General features: G+C 39.7%; 1 protein-coding gene across 8 annotated transcripts in view; it reads left to right on the top strand.

Annotated features, from left to right (window-relative positions):
• Window positions 1-20624, top strand: part of TPK1 (thiamin pyrophosphokinase 1) — a 386269-nt gene that overhangs the window by 268187 nt on the left and 97458 nt on the right. For all 8 annotated transcript variants that reach the window (XM_044947010.1, XM_044947011.1, XM_044947012.1 and 5 more), the window contains one exon: window positions 10625-10736. In XM_044947010.1, the coding sequence (XP_044802945.1) occupies window positions 10625-10736 (112 nt within the window). The remainder of the gene's footprint in view (window positions 1-10624; window positions 10737-20624) is intronic.

The following is a 20624-nucleotide window of genomic DNA, read 5'->3' as shown; positions in this document are numbered from 1 at the left end:
TGAACCAAATCTTGAAATTTGTATTTGAATAAACTACTGCTTCTAATTTATACATCATAGGATCTGGGGAAGAAGCGAAATGTTCTGTCTGCTCCTGACTAAAAATATTCAGATCTTTTAGACAGTACTTTTTTATGTTAATCTTTTTAATTTTATTAGCCCAGTCTTTGGTTTTTTGCTTTAACCATTCTTTATGAACTTCTGGAAGACCCATTAATTGTGTTTTGAAAATACAAATGAGCATTCCCCCATATCCTTGTCAGCACCCTCTTTGTGATCAGTCACTAGCAAAGGACAGTTAAATGAGTGGGGACGTGTAAATAGAATGGGAAATGTTGAAGAGAGGTGGCTGGGGTCAAGGAAGATATTAATTCATTTGCTGCACAAGTATTTAGGATAAATGTTGCACAAAATCATGCAAAAGCTTAACTTGGTGGTTGACTATAGGGAACAAAAATCAAGAATAGGAAGAAAAACAAAGGAATGAAATTGTCAACTGGCTTTTGAAGATATAGTAGAATGAAGTAGACATTAAAATCCCAGCGTACCTGGGTTTAGATCCCATGTCTGTTAGTGAATACTTGAATGATCTTGAGCAAGTTAATGATGATACTGAGTCCACAGCCTCTAATTTGGTAGCAACTCTGTCACTCCTGACTGTTACGAGAGTTATGGTGCCCAGAAGAATATTAGGTCAGAGCAGATATTCAAAAATTGTTATCTTGCTTCTCTTTTTTCTTCAACTGGAACTTTCTCATTATTTCTCCCTGTATATAAAGTTTGATAGTCGAGCTGGGGTTTGAAATAAATAAATGAATGCAAAGTTTCCTTTTTCTCTCCCCGTCTTCAGTAGCACTAACAATATCCCATGAGCATTGTGAGCATGAGTGGGAAGCAAAACAAAACCAAAGGAGACACCCAGCTTAGTTAAACATGCTGAACATCAGCCATACTGCATCTCAGTAAGCAGACATGATTCCTGGAGTGTATTTGGATAGGATAATGAACAGGATCATCCAGGAGTGTGTCCACTGTCAGGTTATCTCCCAATTACCCTCTGTTCCTGTATCCGTCTTAATGACTTGCTGCTGCTGCTGCTAAGTCACTTCAGTCGTGTCTGACTCTGTGTGACCCCATAGACGGCAGCCCACCAGGCTCCCCCATCCCTGGGATTCTGCAGGCAAGAACACTGGAGTGGGTTGCCATTTCCTTCTCCAATGCGTGAAAGTGAAAAGTAAAAGTGAGGTCGCTCAGTCGTGACCGACGCTTAGCGACCCCATGGACTGCAGCCTACCAGGCTCCTCTGTCCATGGGATTTTCCAGGCAGGAGTACTGGAGTGGGGTGCCATTGCCTCTGCTGTAACAGAAAGGAGAAGTGCATGGAATCCTGTCAATGGGGTATTTGTAATTGTTGGTTGTGTGTGGTTTATCCTAGTATCCATTTGAGCAGATATCATGTACACAAAGAATTCTATCTCGGTGCCTAAGACTTTTCAGTTCACCTGGACTCTCCCTCATCTACTTTAATTTTGATAAAGATTTTTCTAAGCATATTGATGCCTTTTTATTGATACTTTTTCCTTTTGCTCTGAAACAATAATCAGATGTTTTGTTGGACATTTAGTATGTTCCTTCCCCTGTGCTAAATATCTAAGGGAAATGAAAGGTGGGGTTTTGCCTTCAAGGAAATGTTATTGTTTTTTAGGATATAACATTCACCCATTTGAGAGATGCAAGACAGTAACAAAATGCTCTCTATTTTGTAGCATAAAAATTAAAGATTGTAGACATTAAAAGCAACCAGGATTTATGTTAACTGGAATCCAGAGGGAGCTTTCAAAAGAAGGTAGAGTTTGACCTTTGCTTTAAAGCTTCTCTCCCTTAAGGATGGAGATAAAACCCAAGAATAGACAGAGGAACATGGGCCTCATGCTCACATGCTACATTCCATAGAGTAACATTTATCTGAAGTTATTTGAAAACTCTGTGATCACTCTTTGACTCAAAATATATCTTTCAGTGTAACCTGTCCTGTTTCCACTGTTAGAAATGCTTGCTTCTTGGATAAGTATTGTCTTTAGAAGTCATCGTTTAAAATGCCCATATCTTTTGGAGGAGCAAAGAGTAGGTTTCTGGCAATTTAGCATGAGAGCACTCACCAGATGATTTTCTCTGACTGCACTAAAAGGAAGGCTTAGAGATAGGATGGGATACATTGTATTGGGGGGGGGAAAAAAAAAAAACCCAACACTAAAGTGCTAGGGTAGAAAGGATAAATGTTGACTGCATCAGTTTTAATTTGAGCTATATAGTGTTGGGAGTTCAGGAGAAAAATTAGTCTATTTTACTGTCTCTTCCAGTAGTGGATGTTTCATAAGTATTTTTAACTTTTGAATAAAGTAGCCTAACAGGCTATTGTCATTAACCTTTTAATCAGAAAGTAAGCCTACCTCTTAGCAAAATACACATGATTTCAGCCTCAGGTGACTAAATAATTTCCCAAACAAAAGTCAGATGGAGGTTATTAATTTCAGAACATATCAGTGAAATGTTCTGACTGTGGAAATATTCAACCAAAAACATAGTTTCAGGTGCTATGTGCAAAACCATTCCAAATCAGTATTTTCCTAGGTGGATTTTATGAAATACCAGTTTCGTGGGTAATTGTGCAATGCTATTTTAAGGGGCAGGGAAAGGATCTGTAGTCAAGTAAGTTTGGGAAACACTTGCTCAGATAAATAGAGGTTTTTGCTTCAGAAACACCTAGGATGCTGGTGTGTGCTGTGACTTCCAGGAGGGGAATCCAAGAAGCTAGTGTTCTAATCTTTCCTGACTATTCGAGTAGGGTTCTCTGGGATAAACTTTGGAAAATGTGGTTTTATGATATGCTTGGAAACTCTAAAAGCTCTCTATAGACAAGGAGTTAATGCATTTTCAGAAGGAAACACAATCAGTGAATCAGTGATAAATAAATGAATAAATATTAAACCAACATGCTTGACTTCTGAATTCTACAGTTGTGGAGCAGAATAAAAGTAAATATGTGAGTCCTCTAGTTCTGAGATTTTATAGTTGTAAATTCACTGACTAAATTATGTGAACAGTCACAGTATGAAATGTACCAGCACAAAAGTCTGCCTTGGTGTGGAAGAGATAACCTCTTTGCCTAGTAAATATAGTATAGATCCTTCCGTTGACTTCTTTCAGTGTTCTTTCCTGCAGCTATTGAAATTCCTGTCGTGTTATTCACTGATAACTAGTTATGAGTTCACTGATAACTTTTAAGTACCCACACAAACTAAGGAAAGATGAGCTACCAGAGGTTAGCCTTGTATTTTAAATCCATGTACAGTAGTATTCCATTCCTACTGGGTCTAACTGTGTGCCAGAAATTTTAGTTTCAGTTAGCCACAGAGTGCGTAATATCAGCATTTTTAACAGCAGTTTGATAAAAGGTTATCTACTTTATAAACTAGCATCAGTATCTGCTCCTTGAATATTTTGCAGTGAGTAGAAAAGACATTTGTGTTCTTCCTGTGTTCACTGTTCACTTGCTTTGTGAATGAGCTTGTTAAAATTGCTCTGTATTTTGTGAGTGCCCCAGTAATATAATTTAGCATAAAACTTGGCATTGTTATTGGACTTAAACGTTTTAAAGGTGTAAACAGGATTCAGAGGCCTCAATGTTTGGTATTTTTGCAAAAGCAAAGTCGAGGGTGAGCTCTTCTCTCTTCTCTCGGTCATGTCCTTGTCATTTTTAGAGGAGGTAAAATGCAATCAAAAGGACAGTGATTTTTCACCCCTTCATTAGGTGTCCACTTGTGTATGTTTTGCTCTGGGTTGCCATTACAGCCTAGGGACAGTGCGGTGACTGTGATGTTGCCGGTCCTTCACACGCTCGAAAGTAGGATTTTCAGCATGGATGCCAAGCAGTGTCTTCCTTGTCTTTCACTGAATTACAGTTTCATCCCTTATTGAAGTTGGTAATATGTTAAAAATAACCATGATTGGAAAACCAAACTGTCTGTGATTTATTTTTGTTCCTTCTTTACCTTATAGAACTGCCTTTGACTTCAAAGAGTCATCTTAGCTCAGAACAGGCGACAGAATAGGAAGCTGAGCAGTGATTCATGAGAGTAGATGGAAGTCAGTGATTAGTTCATGTGCCTTTGGTCTCCAGGAATGACATAAATCTTTAGGGAAGTTCTATACTGTCAGGCTGCATGCCTGCCTGTGTCAAATCCCATATAGGCTAGAATATATTATGAATTGAGAAATCTGAGGAAAGAACAGAAATTCCTTTTGTTGTTCGCTGTAAAGGTGTCACACAGACTTGAGGATACAGGAGAAAAGCATAGTATTGCTCTCAGTTAACCATAGGAAGCTAAATTTGCATAGTGAGAAACACAAAGACCAATTCACTTGTGGCTAAATACCTTTTTGGAGCAGGAGAAAAAAATGTTAATTGATTGAAGACAAAGACCTATCTGTGACTTTTTAGGTCCACAAACTAATTTATTCCCAGATTGAAAATTTCAAGGTCTGTTGAATCTTAAAATAATGAGGAAAGCAATGAATATATAGCAGTACTGGAAAAGAAAGCTTACCATTCTGTCATTTAAATCAGTGGATTTTGTAACAGCCACCCTCTCCCTGGGATAATAAAACTTAACATGTGTTTATGCCATTTCCTTTGTATTGTACGATAGAAGTTAAAGAATCTTCCTAGGGAGGAGGAGAGAAATCATTCCTTATCTCCTTTGTCATTCTTGACTGCAGTTAGGCAGAGCACCAAACATGGCAATGCATTCAGCCGACCACTTCCAAACCATTAAGCAGGCCACAGAAGGAGGAACGAGATGAAAAGACCGGAATTAACAGTAACACATTGAAAATAAGACACCCAAGGACCCGTGAGAAATGAAGAAGTGACAATTCTAATCATCAGAGACACGTTACCAGAGACAGAGGTAGAATGACCTGGTGCAGATGAGGATCTCCTGCTCTTCTCGGTCCCATGTCCTCTGCCACCCAGCACCCAGGAGACCTCGAGTCACCTGCAACCCCTCTGATGTGCTGTGCTTTCTTTTTTTTTTTTTTGTGCTGTGCTTTCTGACTGAACCCGGCAGTCCAGCCCTCATCAGGTTGGGATCCGCCACTGCAACACGTGACCACCGTGCCTACTCCTTTGCAGCTGAAGCTGATTCTAAGGAAATCAGAATTTCTGCAGTACCCTCTCTCATGAACTCCTTTGATGAAAAAAGAGGTTTTGTAACTACTTTCTGAATTTGTTAAAGGCTGTTACATCTGGCACGTCTCTATGATAATTTGTATTAAATTTAGCTCCTGTATTGTCAGAGAGAATTATATTTCATAGGGAGAAACAAAACTCAAAATTCACATGTCAAGCTATTTCAGCGTAAATAAGCTTAGGGAAAAATTCTAAACAAAGAAATAAAGGTAGTTCATCTCTGGAAATTAGAAGGAAACAGAGAAAAACACCTTTTTTCTTAGGGGGGAAAGAAAAGAATAAAATGGTAAGGACAGGTGAAAAGCCACTGCCTGTTTCCCTGTGTGTGGTTCATCTAGCTGGCTGTGGTTTCAAACCCACCAGCGCCTGTTGCTGTTCATTAAGGGATGAGAAAGTGAAAAGGTCATTGAGAGACTTTTAAAAAATAATAATAATACTGTTTACAGCAGTTTTACACTTACAGAAAATTGAGCCAATTAGAGTTCCCACATAACCCCTCTCCCACCAGCAGCTTCCCCTATTATCTTGCATTAGTGTGGTACATGTTCTACAAATAGTGAGCCAGTGTTGATACATTATTAACGAAGGTCCATCACTTGCATTAGGGTTCACTCCTCGTGTTGATCTTTCTGTGGTTTTGACAGAGGCCTCCTTGTGCTGCTTAGTCACCAGCACAGTGTCACACAGAATAGCTGTGCTCCTCTGACAAGCTCCTGTGCATCCTCTACGGGCTCGGTGAGCCGCCAGCAACCCGCTCAGTGGGCCGCCGCGTGGTCTCCGCACATGCGCACAGGCCCGCGCGCCTCTTCGCTCCTGTTGGCTCAGGTTCATCCTTGGGTTCCCGGACAAGGGTCTCCGCTAAGCGCGCCCCTTGCTTACATGCTGCCTTCCCCTAGACCTGATTGGATCTCTGATCTGGTACCTTTCTTCCTTCCGTGTGCTTTGCCTTCCATGCCTTGGTCACAGTTTTCGTGTATACAGTTGTGTGAATAGCTCATCTGTGACACTGGTTTGAGGATGGAGAAGGGAGCTGTTTCAGATCCCACCTCTCGGTCCCATTGCTGCCGCTTGGGCACCTTACCCCTATTACCTGTAACTCAGGCCAGGAGGAGTTTGCAAATCCCCCTTTATAAAACTCTGCAACTCTACGCTCTGTTTCCTAATTCCCGTATGACAGAAGGGATGAGGAAATGAGGCCCACTGCACTTTCTTCTGCTCTTTTCCTTACCTGTGCCTTCTGAAAATTATAGCATTGCTTTTACACTGAAATAGGTGGAGAACTTCTATAATAATAATATGGTTTATATGCCTGTGCTCTAAATTACATAAAAACACCAAAGATCATTATTCAGGAACAAGATTAGTTTTTATTTCACTTTTGAGTTTCTCCCGTGGCTATCTCCCAATCATTCCTCTTTCCTGAATTACTGTTTAGAATTATTGAAATATTTTCTCTGGTTTTTCCTTCAGAAAAGTCTTCTCCAGGGGATCTTCTTTTCCTTCTCCAGGGGATCTTCCCAGCTCAAGGATTGAACCCAGGTCTCCTGCATTGCAGGCGAATTCTTTGCCAGCTAAGCCACCAGGGAAGCCCCAGAAAAATCTAAAAATTTCGAAATCTTGTATTGCTTCATATCTAAAATATGCACTTGTTATTTGTATGAGATTTCAGTGTTGGATCAGTCATGCTTGTTAGTTCATAGCACGTCATCATCTCTGATCCAGACAATAGTCCTCATTGGTTGATTGATCCATTCCTTCCCTTTTGTTCCTGTATCGATTCCCACTGTGCTTAGTTGCTAAAGTTGTATCCAACTGTTTATGACCCCATGGACTGTAGCTCACCCGACTTCTCTGTCCATGGGGTTTCCCAAGCAAGAATACCGGACTGGATTGCCATTTCCTTCTCCACGGGATCTTCTCAACCCAGGGATCAAACTCACATCTCCTGCATTGGCAGGAGGATTCTTTACCACTGAGTCACCTGGGAAGATAGCAATTCCCATTAGGGAGAGGAAATTGTTACTGTGTGTATATATGCTTATATATTTAAAATTTTAATATATATATATATTTTTAATTTTAATATATATTTTTAATTTTGTTAGAAGAAGTGTCTTTTTTAAAATTTATTTAATTGGAGGCTAATTACTTTACAATATTTTAGTGGTTTTTGCCATACATTGACATGAATCAGCCATGGGTGTGTTCCCCATCCTGAACCCCCCTCCCACCTCCCTCCCCATCCCATCCCTCAGGGTCATCCCAGTGCACAAGCCCTGAGCACCTTGTCTCATGTATCGAACCTGGACTGGCAATCTGTTTCACATATGGTAATATACATGTTTCAATGCTATTCTCTCAAATCATCCCACCCTTGCCTTCTCCCACAGAGTCTAAAAGTCTGTTCTTTACATCTGTGTCTCTTTTGTTATCTCGCATTTAGGGTCATCATTACCATCTTTCTAAATTCCATATATATGCATTAATGTACTGTATTGGTGTTTTTCTTTCTGACGTACTTCACTCTGTATAATAGGCTTCAGTTTCATCCACCTCATTAGAACTAATTCAAATGTATTCTTTTTTAATGGCTGAGTAATACTCCATTGTGTATAGGTACCACAGCTTTCTTATCCATTCATCTGCGGATGGACATCTAGGTTGCTTCCATGTCCTAGCTATTGTAAACAGTGCTGCGATGAACATTGGGGTGCCCGTGTCTCTTTTCAATTCTGGTTTCCTTGGTGTGTATGCCCAGCAGTGGGATTGCAGGGTCATATGGCAGTTCTTGCATTTATTCATTTTGTAGATGGGTTCTTTAACTTATCATGATTCTGTTTCCTGCTATGCATTATGTTTTCCCAGTACCTTGTGTTTTCAATCCACTCACATTTCTCTGCGTGTAATTATTGCTTGTTGTATATCTACGTATATTGCCTATCTTTCTTCCACTGATGGACACCAAGTTCAAATGTAGTTTAAATTTTCTTTAAAAATCTTCTTTGTGTTTGAATGTGTATTCAAGCCCTTCGAATTGAATTTATGCCCTCTCCTTGAATGCTCAAATAGAAATATATATATATGAATTGTATTGGTAATAAATGTCTGAATGAACTTGTATTATATACATGAACTCATGCAACCTAGAGAACTGTTTTCCCTAACAAAAGCAATCTTTTAACAGAAGACAAATCCTACTTGTATCTTGAGGCCTGTACAATAGAATAAGTTCTCAGAGATTACAATATACAGTACAAGAGCTGTAGTTACAACACAAGTAAACTGATTGTACAAGGAGACCTAGATACCTTAGTCTGGTAATATGTCATATGTTAAATGTACTTTAAAACATTATTTTATTAAAATGAAGAATATATTTTGGAGCTTATTCCTTTAGAGTTGTTTGAATTATGAAAAAAAAAATACCTTTTTTACTCTATTGTTGAATGTATGCGTATATTGACATTGTCCCAAAAGAACTTGAGGTATCTTTTTATAAAGACTGCGTAACCCTAAGGACAGAATAGCAAATAGGGTGGGAATAGAAAAGCATTACTTTGTAGAAGAAAGAGTTTCCAAGTATTTTATTTAAAAGCAAGCCTTGTGGCCTTGATTGAGCATTACATTTAACTTTCTTGTAAACTGAAAAATAGAAAACATTTTAAATTATGTCCGATTTCATAATCAGAATAGAAGGAGCATACTCACTTCTCAGGGCTGGTATTCTGTTTCCTGGTAGACAGACTTGTCACTGAGCATCTCCTAGAGCTGTGGGTGTAGGAAACAGACAATCACTAGGAGGGTTAACATTGAATTCTAAAGGGCAGAAGCCCAGTTCTCAGGTAAAAAGCAGAGATTTTACTTAGGCAGCAATGTTGTATTTATCCTTAAGCAAGCATTTCATTAAGACCCTTGAATTCTCTATCCTTTAGTGCTGTTTCTTTAGCACATGAAATCAGTTTAGTCTTTGGAAGTGGAAGGTATAGGTAGTAATCCAGCTTCTGCTCCTTGTTATCTGTACATCCTGGACAATTTAATCTCTGCAAACTTCAATTTTCTGATACGTTAAAGTAATAATTAACAGTAAGATACCTTGTAAAACTGCTGCTAGTATTAACTCAGGTGAAAGTTCTGTAGGATGATTCAGTACATGTTGTTGTTCAGTCACTAAATCGTGTCTGATTCTTTGCAACCACATGGACTGCAGCATACCAGGCTTCCCTGTCCTTCACTATCTTCTGGAGTTTGCTCAAATTCATGGCCACTGAGTCTGATAGGTGATGCTATCTAACCTAAGTTTGTTGTTAGGATTCAGTATCAGTTCAGTATCAGTTCAGTCACTCAGTCGTGTCCGACTCTTTGCGACCCCATGAATTGCAGCACGCCAGGCCTCCCTGTCCATCACCAACTCCTGGAGTTTACTCAAACTCATGTCCATCGAGTCAGTGATGCCATCCAGCCATCTCATCCTCTGCCGTCCCCTTCTCCTCCTGCCCCCAATCCCTCCCAGCATCAGGGTCTTTTCCAATGAGTCAACTCTTCACATGAGGTGGCCAAAGTATTGGAGTTTCAGCTTTATCATCAGTCCTTCCAATGAACACCCAGGACTGATCTCCTTTAGGATGGACTGGTTGGATCTCCTTGCAGTCCAAGGGACTCTCAAGAGTCTTCTCCAACACCACAGTTCAAAAGCATCAATTCTTTGGTGCTCAGCTTTCTTCACAGTCTAACTCTCACATCCATACATGACCACTGGAAAAACCATAGCCTTGACTAGATGGACTTTTGTTGGCAAAGTAATGTCTCTGGTTTTTAATATGCTATCTAGGTTGGTCATAACTTTCTTCCAAGGAGTAAGCGTCTTTTAATTTCATGGCTGCAGTCACCATCTGCAGTGATTTTGCAGCCCAAAAAAATAAAGTCTGACACTGTTTCCACTGTTTCCCCATCTATTTGGCATGAAGTGATGGGACCAGATGCCATGATCTTCGTTTTCTGAATGTTGAGCTTTAAGCCAACTTTTTGACTCTCCTCTTTCACCTTCATCAAGAGGCTCTTTAGTTCCTCTTCACTTTCTGCCATAAGGGTGGTGTCATCTTTATATCTGAGGTTATTGATATTTCTCCCAGCAATCTTGATTCCAGCTTGTGCTTCTTCCAGTCCAGCGTTTCTCATGATGTACTCTGCATATAAGGTAAATAAGCAGGGTGACAACATACAGCCTTGATGTATTCCTTTTCATAGGATTAAGTATGATAAATTATGTGAACCATCACTAGGATGGTTCCTGGTGCATATGACCAGATCTTCAGTGCACATTAACGTGCTGTCTTTTCTTCTCCCATCTTAATGATCATTCCTTCTCTGCCTCAGGGAAAGCACAAATTGCATGTAGATACCGGGATGGAAGGTGATTGGTGTGGCCTCATTCCTGTCGGACAGCCTTGCAATCAGGTGACCACAACAGGCCTAAAGTGGAACCTCAGTAAGTAAAACCCTTGCACAAAGGGAGATTTTCTTTCTTTCTTATTTTTTTTACAAAATTTATCTTGATAAATAATTAAAAGTGGAATTGCTGGGTCATATGGGAACTCTAGCCTTTCAATGAATAGCCAGACTATTTTCCACCATGGCCATACCAGTTGTACATTCCTACCCATGACGTGTGAGGATTCCAGTTTCTCCATATCCTGGTGAGTATGAAGTGATGTCTCACTGTGGTTTTTACTTTCTTTGACCTGATGACTAATGATGGTGAACACATTTTCATGAGCTTAGGGGCCATTTGTGTATATTCTTTGAAGTTATGTCTTTTTAAATCTTTGGGTGTATTTTAATTGGATTATCTCTCTTTTTACATTAACTTGTAAGATTCCTTTATGTACTCTAGATATAAGTCCTATATCAGATAATAGGATTTGAAAATATTTTCTCATACTCTTTGACTTGTGTGTTTATTTTCTGAAATTTAATTAACTAAATTCATTAATCTAATTTTGAAGTCCAGGTTTTTTTCTTTTATGGATCATACATTTGGTGTCATAGCTAAGCACTCTGTCTAGCCTTTTTCATGGTTTTGTGTGCTTGAAACCTACCTTACTTTTCAAGAGAAGTAGCTCTTCTAACTAGAGTTATTTAAACATCTGTGATTTTATAAGATTAGCTGTTCTGACTAAATTTTCAAATGTTCTCCAGTACTTAAGAACTGTACTATGTACTAATCACTTTAAAACTGTCTGGATTGAAGAACAAAAAATGAGGTGGATCTCTTCATGAAATAAATGCTGATTCCAAAAGAAACCATCAGGTATTGTGAAATAATCACCCCTAGTCCCCAAGAATAACAGTTAACAATTTAATCAAAGAGCTTTGAGTGAATGTTAAAGGGATTATCTCATGATTGACTGATACCACTAAAGTTGTAAAAAGTAAAATATGGAACCATAACATTCTTTTATAACATGTGAAACTTTTGGGTTCCCAAAAAGATATAAATACCTCAAGAGATAAATACAATGAAGATTAAAAGATATTTTAAAAGTTCTTTCTAGGAGCCACTGCTGACACAATTAGGAAGAACTAGAGATATTTTGAAACAAATGTCTGGCCAGCTCATCAGAATTTGAAAGGACCCTGATGAAAACAGATCTCCTCAAGTGCATGGGAACCTGTGGCAGGCTTTGAAGCTGGTTAGCTGCAGCTGCCATGAGCTCCCATCAGAAGCTGTTTTGAAAACATTTCCAGCCTAAGACAATTGGTTTACTGTCTGGAGCTCCCATTATTTCCAAGGACCCGTTCTAGCCAGTGGTGAACTTCCTCCTGGATCTGGTAGTGACCTCATCTTGCCAGGGCTGATACCAAGACATGTCGAGCTCTCTGCACAGTGAGCAGGCAGCAGACGTTGTGGTTGTTCAGTCACTGAGTATCTGACTCTTTGTGACCCCATGGACTGCAGCATGCCAGACTGCCCTGTCCTTCACCATATTGCTTCCTTTATCTTAGCAGTTGAACAGGTGAGAATCATAAGATACACGAGAACCGTCGGTGTTCTTTAGAACGTTCTCAGAGCTGCTGTGGAGAAGGAAATGGCAACCCACTGCAGTATTCTTGCCTAGAGAATCCTGTGGATGGAGGAGCCTGGTGGGCTGCTGTCCATGGGGTTGTACAGGGTCAGACACGACTGAAGCGACTTAGCGTGCATGCATGCATTGGAGAAGGAAATGGCAACCCACTCCAGTGTTCTTGCCTGGAGAATCCCAGGGACAGAAGAGCCTGGTGGGCTGCCGTCTGTGGGGTCACACAGAGTCAGACACGACTGAAGTGACTTAGCAGCAGCAGCAGCAGAGCCGTTGTATCCTACAACAATATACTCATCCTAATTCTTTTTTTTTTAAACGGTTTTAATTTAAAATTTCCTTTTGCAGTTTTTAAACGTTACACTCCATTTACAGTTATTGCAGAATATTAGCTGTACGCCGCGTGTTGTTCAGGATGTCCTCACAGCCTGTCTTATACCCAGGGGCTTGTATCTCCTACTCCCCCACCCTTGTGTTGCCCACCCTCCACTGGTAACCGCTAGTTAGTCCTCTGTGTCTGTGAGTCTGCTTCTTTTTGGCTGTATTGAATAGTTTGTTGTACTTTTTAAATTCCACACATAAGTGATAGTGTACAATATCTGAATAATAAAGTTTACTCCAGGAAGGGGCCTTGGGCATGACGGGCTTTTAGTCTTCTTGTCTGTGATAAAGTTTCAGCCCTGCCAAAGTGCTCTACGCTGTTACTTATCTATATATTTACAGACTGCTTCAGCTTTTGAAATAGGTACTTGATTCTCTACAACTTTGTGGAAGCAAGTAATAGCAACCTCACAAGGTGTGAAAAGCAATACCGTTGAGACAAAGTGTTTTATCAGTGATCTGTGGTAATAGTGCTAATGAATAGGGTCTTCTGATAGGTGATGCTGCCTCATTGAAAAGTAGTCAAGATAACTGAGGTGTCACCGTGTTGGCTTGGAGACAAGTGGATGGATTATTTTCACAGAGTGGGGGTCTGTCTGTACTCAGAAGAAGTCGCTCAGTCATGTCTGACTCTCTGCGACCCCATGGACTTCCAGGCTCCTCCATCCATGGAATTTTGGAGTGGGTTGCCATTTCCTTCTCCAGGGGATCTTTCCAACCCAGGGATGGAACCTGGGTCTCCTGCCCTGCAGGAAGACTGTTTACCGTCCGAGCCACCAGGGCTGTGCTCAGTGCTCTTGTGAAAGCAGAGCTCTCAGTTCCGCGTCAGTTTGTCTGTCACACCTGCAGCGTAGCAGGATGGGGCTGCAGGAGGAGAAAGGACATGCAGTAACTTAACCAGGGGGTGCTCACATCTCGGGTCAAGGAGAAGAAGCAAGTCCTCCCAAGGGAATGCATCAAAATCGTCTTAAGGTGGTCTTGAGGCTGGCATTCTCTCTGTCTACAACCACTATAAAATATGATGCCACAAGTTCTAAAAGGAGTCTGATTCATATGGTTCAGTTTGTGGTATGTCACATCACAGACTGTCTTTAAAACAAGTGCCTATCATGGCACCATCACCCACAAGTGTATGTTTACAAATGTTGTTGAAATCACATATATTACAGTATCTTCAGTCAGTTCAGTTCAGTTCAGTTGCACAGTCGTGTCCGACTCTTGCGACCTCATGGACTGCTACGCCAGGCTTCCCCATCCAGGCTTCCCCATCCATCACCAACTCCCAGAGCTTACTCAAACTGATGTCCATTAAGTTGGTGATACCCTCCAACCATCTCATCCTCTGTTGTCCCCTTCTCCTCCCGCCTTCAATCATTCCCAGCATCAGTATCTTAGTTCATAGCAGTATGCTGTGGATATTCTGTGATGTGTGTCTGGGACTTCCCACGTGGCACTAATGGTAAAGAACCCACCTGCCAATGCAGGAGACATAAGAGACATTGCTTCAATCCCTGGGTCTGGAAAATCCTCTGGAGGAGGAAATGGCAACCCTCTCCAGTATTATTGCCTGGAAAATCCCATGGACAGAAGAATCTGGAGGGCTACAGTCCATAGGGTCGCAGAGAGTCAGAGACAAGTGACTGAAGCGACTTAGCACGCACACACATATCTGGGACTAGAGTTTCTTTAGGCTGTGTATGTGTGGGAATAAAATAGCTGCATCATGGGCAAATGCACCCTCGCCTATACTGGACACGTCGTGTGGCTCAGCAGAAATACCAGTGTACACCCATCCCAGGAGTATCCAAGAGTCCTGTGCTCCCTGTCCTCGCCCGATTCTTGATGGTGTCAGATTTAATCATCTTTGCCAGTCTGATGAGTGTCTGTGATATTTCACTGTCCTCTCTGAAGGCTAGTGGGGGAAAATATCTTTATAGCTATTATCAATGTAAGTTTCCTCTTTCATTCATTGCTACTTTCTTTTGCCCTTTAGCCATTGGACTATTTTTTTTTTCTTGCTACTAATTTTTAGAAGCTCTTCACACCATAATGATCTCCAGGCTATACTTTGCCTTTTCTATTTGTTTATGGCATTTTTGTACACACAGAGATTACTTAAAGATAGTTAAATTTATCAATTTTTTTCTTTCAGATTTGTAATTTCTGTCATAATTCATCTTTCTATTCCCCGTGGTCATAAAGATGTTCTTATTTTTAGCTTTAAGGGACTTTTTTTTTTTAGGTCTTTTCTTTCACCTGAAATTGATTTTGTGTATAATATGAGTTAGGGATCTGATTTTTTCCCTTACTGATAACCAGTTGCTCTAGCATCATTTATCATCCTTTTTCCAGCGATTTGTGTTAAGTTTTCAAATTCATAGGTATGTTTCTTGGATCTCTAGTATGTTCCCTTGGCTCACATTCTTTTTCCTGTATTGATACTACACTGCCTTAGTTACCATAGCTTTACAATAAATACAGAAATGTGCTAGGTTGAGCCTACCAACCTTGTTCTTCAAAATTTTCATGGATATTCCTGACTTTTGGGGCTTCCCCAGTGGCTCATGGTAAAGAATCTGTCTGCAATGCAAGAGCTGCAGGAGACTCAGGTTCAATCCCTGGGTCAGGAAGATCCCCTGGAGAAGGGCATGGCAACCCACTCCAGTATTCTTGCCAGGAGAATCCCATGGACAGAGCAGCCTGGCATGCAACAGTCCATGGGGTTGCAAAGAGTTGGACACAGCTGAAGCCCATTTGCACACACACCTGGCTTTTTTCTCTTCTTCATAAACTTGCAGCTTGATAAATGTTCAGTTCAGTCACTCAGTTGTGTCCGACTCTTAGCTACCCCATGAATCGCAGCACGCCAGGCCTCCCTGTCCATCACCAACTCCCGGAGTTTACCCAAACTCATGTCTATCGAGTCAGTGATGCCATCCAGCCATCTCTTCCTCTGTCGTCCCCTTCTCCTCCTGCCCCCAATCCCTCCCAGCATCAGGGTCTTTTCCATTGAGTCAGCTCTTCGCATGAGGTGGCCAATAAGTATTGGAGTTTCAGCTTCAGCATCAGTCCTTCCAGTGGATACCCAGGACCAATCTCCTTTAGGTTGGATTGGTTGGATCTCCTTGCAGTCCAAGGGACTCTCAAGAGTCTTCTCCAACACCACAGTTCAAAAGCATCAATTCTTTGGCGCTCAGCTTTCTTCACAGTCCAACTCTCACATCCATACATGACCCCTGGAAAAACCATATCCTTGACTAGATGGACCTTTGTTGGTAAAGTAATGTCTCTGCTTTTTAATATGCTATCTAGGTTGGTCATAACTTTCCTTCCAAGGATAAGCGTCTTTTAATTTCATGGCTGCAGTCACCATCTGCAGTGATTTTGGAGCCCAAAAAAATAAAGTCTGACAAATGTTACACACACACAATTCCATTGTAGTTATCAGAATCAGCCTTAATTTAGAGATTACATTGGGAGACTAGAACAGTTGGGAATGAGAATTTCTGTACAAAACTGAGTCTTCCCATCCATAAACATAATTTCTTTCTCCATTTAATTAGAATTTGAATTGCTTTTGATAATTAGAAGTTTTGTCCATAAGATCCTGTACTTAATGAGTCATAGAAGGACTCATCTCTTCAAACCTTATACTTAGTGTTGTTTTGTAAAGTACACCTTTAAAAAATTACAGTTTCTGAGTTAATCTGTGCTGTATGGACACTTGATTTTATTTGTATTGCTGTATTTATGAACACTTTCATGATTTCCAAAAATTCGACCTGGGTTCGTAATCATGTTTCTTTCTTCTTCATCTGTAACAAATAGGACTGTGTTCAATTATGAGTAACTGAAATAATAGTTTTAAACAGCACCCCCTGCGCCCCCGCCCTGCCGCCGCTGTGTAATAAAGTGCAGAGTTAAGTATTTACAGGGCAAGGCTTCTGTGATTTATTCAGCCTTTGCTTCAAAACGCAAGATGTCTCTGTTGTAGAGTATCCCCAGTTTAGCATCAGGTGGGAAAACACAGGGAGGAAGTGGTGCAGCACGTCCTGCAGGAAAACAAGGCATCAGGGATTCCCAGCGTTTCCAGAAATCCTTCCACGTTTCATCATTTGCCTCGGTGGCCAGAACTATCACACACCACCCTACCTGCAAAGGAGGCTAGGACATGAATTTTTTTTTAATCTGAGGATATAGTCACCCCAAATAAAACAGATTCTGTCAGTGAGGAAGGAATAAGTAGGAGTCTGCTCTTCTATCAAAAAAAAATGTCTTTTCTTTGTCGGCCATCTTGATGAACACTTTAGCCATATATATTAACATAATAAAAACTTTCTTTCAGTCATATTCTTATGGATTTCTGTTTTTGCTTTTGATGGATCCACAGTCAAATTTTGTTTATAATTTTGTTTATAATCTGCGTTTAACTCTATCTATCCTTTAGACCTTTTATTTTTCTTTGATGCGCTACAGTTTTACTACAGCGTGTTTAAGTATAACTTTTGTTGTATTTGATTTTCTTTCCCTCTGCTGCTTGCGGTCATTCATTGATTTTGAAAAATTATCAGATCCCTAGTTTTTCAAATAAGGATATGGTAGTTTAAAGTTTTACTTAGCAGTGGACCAAATTAATGTCATTAGGGATGGATGCACTCAGAATTTGAATTCAAGTCTTCAGTGCTGTTTATATTTATATATCAAGTCCACAGTGCTATTTATATATTTTCCATAGAAAATAAGTTGATGTTTTTTAAAAAATCACTAAAGGGAATTTGAGATAAGGGGTAGGAAACTGTAGACAGGGAAAGAAAGCGAAGGAACCAGGAAAGAAGACATAGTGGTAGGAAATTAACATTAATTTGGAAGAAATATAAAAAATTCTGAGGGACAAACTTTTAACTTCACTACACTTTTACCTAAGAAAAAATTTAAATAGAATTGCCCTCAATTTGCCCAGGCATCTGCTTTATAACTCAAATTGAGTTTGAAATTATGCATCCATTGTTCCTTCTTTTGTGTTTTTTCAAAGTATAGAAATAAGTGACAGAATGAAATAATTTCATAGCATTGACTGAAAGAGACTCAAATCTAGCCCAAGTGAAAGAGTTTTGAAAGAAAAAAAAATTCTGAGAAAACAGTTTGAAAAGAGTTTTCATCTCTATGGAAATATTGTGTAATAAGTGTGTACAGGTACCAAGATCTCCTGCAGGAGCTCTCTGTGAGGATTTTTAAGTGCCAGCCTATCAAGGGAACAGTTCAAGAGTCTATTTAGAAAAGAAAAGAAAACTACAGTTGCTATTAATGCAGTTTCAGTGAAAAGTCTTATTTCTCATTCCTTTATACCTTACAAAGTGATTCTAGTGAGTTATCATGGTTTGACAATAGCTATACATACTTAGCGGAGAAGGCAATGGCACCCCACTCAGTACTCTTGCCTGGAGAATCCCGTGGACAGAGGAGCCTGGTGGGCTGCTGTCCACAGGGTCACACAGAGTCGGACACGACTGAAGCGGCTTAGCAGCAGCAGCATACATCCCTAGGCTATAACTTCCGTGAGTAGTGCCACTAGTGTGTGAGTTGTTTCGTGTTTTTAAATACCTTTGTCATTATTTTAATTATTGCTTTTCTAGTCCAGTGCTTTAAAAAAAAAAGCACTCAATCTGTGATGTCAACATTTCTTCTCTGATTAAAGGGCAGTATCTTTTGTATCTTAATTCATTTGATAATCAGTAATCCAATTTGAGTTGAAGACATTGTTAAAATTTTTACCTAAAACACATAGTCAAAGGTGATGATACTGAGGATGGCTTTTAAAAAATTAATTCTTTTTTTCCTGCAAGGAATATGTTAGCTAAAGCTTCCCACCCCAAGATCACGTTCTCAAGTTTATAATTTGGTGAAATGACTGTATGTCATCGTATCTAAGATGTCATCAGTTATAAGATGCCTCCTTATTTTATGTACACTGAGAAAAAATTCTACCAATTATAATTGCAGAGATATGGGGGAAATGTATGTGTTAAAACTAGTGAAATATGGTAGATCAAATAGCATAGAAACTTAAAAGTCAAATTATATTCATAGACATGCCACTCTTAAACCTGTCATGAAAAATTGCAAAAACCATTGAAATGGGCAAAAAGATATCTGTGTATCTTTAAGTGGATTCTTGCGCCTAATCTAGAGGCCCTTAAAGGGTTATCTGGTTCTGTGTGACACTTAGCTTTTCATCATCTTTGCTTATTTTAGAAATGTTGTGGAATTGGAAGTTGACTGGTAAAGGGCTGATCATACTGTATATGATTCCTATTAATATAATTCAGTTGAGCTTTTGTTTTCAAAACTCCATGCATTATCACCCTATATAAATTGCCAATTTTCTATTAGCAAATCCATTTCAGCATTCCTGGCTGTCTTAGTAGGTTTATCCTTTGTAGTCGCCTTTGAAACAGTTTTTTTGTTTGTTTTTTTGTTTTTTTTACATCGTACTAATTTTCTCATTAATTAATGACTTAATTGAAATCTTTGTGTTCATTTTCTATTTGTATGAGTCATTATTTTACCCTTTAAAAATTAAAAAAAAATCAAATTGTAATCACCTACAATGGTAAAGAATCCACCTGTCAATGCAGGAGGTACAAGAGATGTAGGTTCGACCTTTGTGTCAGGAAGGTCCCCTGGAGGAGGAAATGTCAACCCACTCCAGTATTCTTGCCTGGAATATTCCAGGGACAGAGGAGCCTGGTGAGCTACAGTCCATGGGGTCACAAAGAGTTGGACACGACTGAGCACACACACATTATATTTAAAGGATCAAAGACTGTTACAGTCTTTTTTTAAGAAAATGTTAAGCTTTACTACAAAATACCACTTAACTTCTGCCTATATGCACTAGGTCAGAGGGAGCCCTGAGACAAAGGTCTGATGATGTCACTTCCATATTTGTATCTGGAAAAGGTCTTACAAGGGCCATACTTGAACTGTTCACTCTGTATCTATAAAGGCTCGTGACCATGACCAAGTCATTTAAGCAAAAGAAATCAGACCACTACGCCCATCTAGAAGACATGCATTGATTCTGGTATTAGTCAACTAAGCTGGAAGGAAATGACATTTTTTTGATAGTTTTATTGAAATATAATTGATATATATATATATAATTCACTCATTTAAAATTAAGTGATATTTAGTTTATTTGCAAATATGTGCAACCATGTATGGTCGTGCTCAGTTGTGTCCGACTCTTTCTGACCCCATGCACTGTAGCCCACCAGGCTCCTTTGTGAGTGGGATTTTCCAGGCAAGAATACTAGAGTGGATTGCCAGTATTCCAGGGGATCTTCCTGACCCAGGAATTGAACTCGCAACTCCTGAGTCTCCTGCATTGGCAAGTAGATTCTTTTATACTGAGCCACCTGGGAAGTCCCAATATGTGCAACCATTGCCAGTCAAATTATAAGCATATTCATCTCCTCAAAAAGCGTGTTCCCTTCAGCCAGCAGCCACCCTTCTCTTCCTGTCCCACACCCTGCCCTCTCCTCCATCCCTAAGCAACCACCAGTTTACTTTGCCTCTATAGATTTCCCTATCCTAGATTTTCATATGAATAGACATATAATGGACTTTTGTTACTGGCTTCTTAGACTTGAGCATGTTCTCAGGGTTCATCCATGTTGTAGAACTTAATGGTATTTCTTTCCTTTTTATGATCAAACAATATTCCACTGTATAATATTAATCCTTTGGATTATATCTGCCTTCTGTCTATTATGAAAAATAAACATTCTTCTACAGCTTTCTGTATGGACATGTTTCATTTCTCATGGGTACACACCTAGTTGTGGGGTTGTATTAGAACTTTATGTTTAGTTGTTGAGGAACTGCTAGACTCTTTTCCAAAGGAGCTGCATTGT

The sequence above is a fragment of the Bubalus bubalis genome, chromosome 8 (assembly GCF_019923935.1).
Source record: "Bubalus bubalis isolate 160015118507 breed Murrah chromosome 8, NDDB_SH_1, whole genome shotgun sequence".
Taxonomy (NCBI): domain Eukaryota; kingdom Metazoa; phylum Chordata; class Mammalia; order Artiodactyla; family Bovidae; genus Bubalus; species Bubalus bubalis.
The sequence above is the reverse complement of the archived record's forward strand: the minus strand, read 5'-3'. Positions and strand labels throughout refer to the sequence as shown.